Raw genomic sequence first — 3,389 nt, 5'->3', positions numbered from 1 at the left:
GCAAAGCCCGTGTTCTTTCTCTGCTTGGAGAAATCTGCCGTTCTTCTCAAATAACAGCTCTGGTTTTGTTCTCAGCAGGAACCCACTTGCTAGAACACATGTGGCACACAGTAGGGGCTCCAACAATAGTCACTGAGTAAACGAGTGAAGGCAAGATGGCAATGGGTTCTTGAGCGTGAAAATCAATTATTCCCTTTCCAGAATCTGCAACTTGGGTTTTCCTTCCTTAGCCTGGCTTCTGCAGTGAGTTTCAGCTTGATGAAGCTGATGCCAGGGGGGGCAGTGTGTGCTTGGGACAGCTGGAAGGACAGGTGCCCTGAACCCAGTGTGAGCTCATGGCAACTGCCCTTTGGCTCCTGGACTCTGTCCCTGCAATGCTCTGGATGGAGCCGGGCTTTGAAGTCAGACAGACACGGCTGAGCTGAGCTGGTGAACCTGGGGCAAGTCACTCCACTCTCTGAAACTCACTTCCCTCTCCCTTCAAATCGGGAGCAACCACTAATCGGAAAGGCAGACATGAGGGGACCGGGCATCCCCAAATGTGCTGGGCTCCCCCTCCCGCTCAGTGGCTTTCGTTTCCTTCTTTCCTCCTGGATTCTTGCAGAGGAGAAGCACAGGGACTGCGGGCCCTCAGTCCTGGCCCCGCCACCAGGTGCGTTAACTTCCTCTGCTTCTCCTCTGTAAGCCGAGGGCAAAAATTGTTCCAAATCTCAGGCTTGTCATGAGAAGTCAATAAATTCGTGTCTGCAAAGTGCTTAGAGTAAGTGTTGGCAACAAGGGTGCCATGTAAGTGGGAGTTATCTGTCGTCTTACTTTAAACTGTACACTGTTCATTTATCCCTAAATGTGTAAATACGGCTAAATCCGTGTTTTTAACTTTTTTTGCATTGTGGTCCTGACATCTCAAGAAAGCCCTGGACTCTCTCTCTAAAACATGCACATACTCTCAAATTTTACAATTTAGGGATTTTCTTGAATTGCACAAAGCCCATGGGTTCCCTGTGTGCTAGGAGCCATTTTCTCCCACAGGAAGCATCCTGCAAAAATGCAAGTATAAAAATGACCTTGAGATCCTTAAAGGAGTCACTGCCTGAGAGCCTGGAGGATAGGGACCGATAGCTGGCAGCACTGGTGGCAGGCCGGGCTCGGCCACTAGCTCAGAGCTCACTCCCGTCCAGCATCTGGCTGCTTCTTATCCTCAGGCCTCTGTGTGAGCATAAGGAGTGTGAAAACTTTGCAAGGTATATCCCAGAATGCCAGGAGTTTCTCATTCATTGTCTGTGAGGTCCAAGAGGGCCACAGATCATGTTACAGTCAGATTTGCATCTCTCTATCAGAATAGGACTGGCCTATAGAAGATGCCTCATAAAAGTCAGGGAATGAATGAGTGAAGGAATGAATGAATGGACAGCAGAGGCTCTGCTCAAAGCTTGGGTGGGGGTGCACACCTGAAAACAGCAATGATCTCAGCAAGTACCTGTTTAAAGATTTATTTATTTATTTATTTGACAGAGAGAGAGAGCACAAGCAGGCAGAGAGGCAGGCAGAGAGAGAGGAGGAAGCAGGCTCCCTGCTGAGCAGAGAGCCCGATGCGGGGCTCCATCCCAGGACCCTGAGATCATGACCTGAGCCGAAGGCAGCAGCTTAACCCACTGAGCCACCCAGGCGCCCCCAAGTACCTGTTTAAATAGAAGAAAAGCTCCCTGGACTGAGCCCGAGGCCATGGCGAGCCAGGTGATCAAGTGCAAGGCTGCAATTGCCTGGGAGGCAGGAAAGCCTCTCTCCATAGAGGAGGTAGAGGTGGCACCCCCAAAGGCTCATGAAGTTCGAATTAAGATTATTGCCACTGCAGTTTGCCACACTGATGCCTATACCCTGAGTGGGGCTGATCCTGAAGGGAGTTTTCCAGTGATCCTGGGACATGAAGGTGCTGGAATTGTGGAAAGTGTTGGTGAAGGAGTTACTAAGCTGAAGGCAGGTGATACTGTCATCCCACTTTACATCCCACAGTGTGGAGAATGCAAATTTTGTCTAAACCCTAAAACAAACCTTTGCCAGAAGATAAGAGTTACTCAGGGGAAAGGATTAATGCCAGATGGTACTAGCAGATTTACTTGTAAAGGAAAGACAATTTTACATTACATGGGAACCAGCACATTTTCTGAATATACAGTTGTGGCTATCTCTGTTGCTAAAATTGATCCTTTAGCACCTTTGGATAAAGTCTGCCTTCTGGGCTGTGGCATTTCAACTGGTTATGGTGCTGCTGTGAACACTGCCAAGGTGGAGCCTGGCTCTACTTCTGCCATCTTTGGCCTAGGAGGAGTTGGATTGGCGGCCATCATGGGCTGTAAGGTGGCTGGTGCATCCCGGATCATTGGTGTGGACATCAATAAAGATAAATTTGCAAGGGCCAAGGAATTTGGAGCTTCTGAATGCATTAACCCTCAGGACTTCAGTAAACCCATCCAGGAAGTGCTCATTGAAATGACTGATGGGGGTGTGGACTATTCCTTCGAGTGCATTGGTAATGTAAAAGTCATGAGAGCAGCGCTGGAGGCCTGCCACAAAGGCTGGGGTGTCAGTGTCGTAGTTGGAGTAGCTGCATCTGGTGAAGAAATCTCCACTCGCCCATTTCAGCTGGTAACAGGCCGCACGTGGAAAGGCACTGCTTTTGGAGGATGGAAGAGTGTGGAAAGTGTCCCAAAGTTGGTGTCTGAATATATGCCCAAAAAGATAAAAGTTGATGAATTTGTGACTCATAATCTGTCTTTTGACCAAATTAATGAAGCCTTTGAACTGATGCATGCAGGAAAGAGCATTCGAACTGTTGTAAAGCTTTAAATTCAACAGAGAAAGCTTTAAATTCAGCAGTTCATCCTTGTACTTAAGTCTTGTGGTCCAGCTGGAACAGCCAGACAAGCAGGGAGAAGATCTTCCAAGTTCACAGCCTCTTAGACATTCTAGACCTTCTAGGCCTTCTCTACTGTTACTTCTAGAGCAACCTACTTTAGGCAGTATTTTTTGTATAATTCATAAATCTCTAATCAAGGACAAGACTAATAGAGTCATAAATCTGATTTCTCAACTCTCCTTCACATGAATAATTGCCAGCTCATTAAGGAATATCCCAACATAATAAAAATAAGTTCTGCATAAAAAAAAAAAAAGAAAGAAAAGCTCCCTGACCTGGAAGTCCAAGGTGGAAGTGGAGAAGCATGGGGCTTGACCATTTATCTCTGCCCCCAGAAATGCTAGTGGATTTCACTGGTCCATGTGGGGCTACTGCAGGGGCAGGGTCGAGATCCCCGAGGGATAGCTGCTTTCCCAGCATCTGAACAGTGGCCTGAGCTGTCCCACAGTCAAGAGTCTCGTTCCCTTGGGACCCT

General features: G+C 47.8%; 1 protein-coding gene across 1 annotated transcript; it reads left to right on the top strand.

The window, feature by feature from the left end:
• The first annotated feature begins 1,714 nt into the window (after positions 1–1,714).
• Positions 1,715–3,170, top strand: LOC125105545 (alcohol dehydrogenase class-3-like). The gene has a single exon (XM_047739111.1). The coding sequence runs from the start codon at positions 1,723–1,725 to the stop codon at positions 2,842–2,844; it is 1,122 nt and encodes a 373-aa protein (XP_047595067.1). The 5' UTR covers positions 1,715–1,722; the 3' UTR covers positions 2,845–3,170.
• Positions 3,171–3,389: the final 219 nt, after the last annotated feature.

Source organism: Lutra lutra, chromosome 7 (assembly GCF_902655055.1).
Source record: "Lutra lutra chromosome 7, mLutLut1.2, whole genome shotgun sequence".
NCBI classification, from domain to species: Eukaryota; Metazoa; Chordata; class Mammalia; order Carnivora; family Mustelidae; genus Lutra; species Lutra lutra.
This window is presented reverse-complemented; position numbering and strand designations above follow the sequence as displayed.

What these genes read in the sequence shown, in the direction of transcription:
- LOC125105545 (XM_047739111.1), top strand. Translation starts at nt 1,723, where the DNA reads ATGGCGAGCCAGGTGATCAAGTGCAAGGCTGCAATTGCCTGGGAGGCA.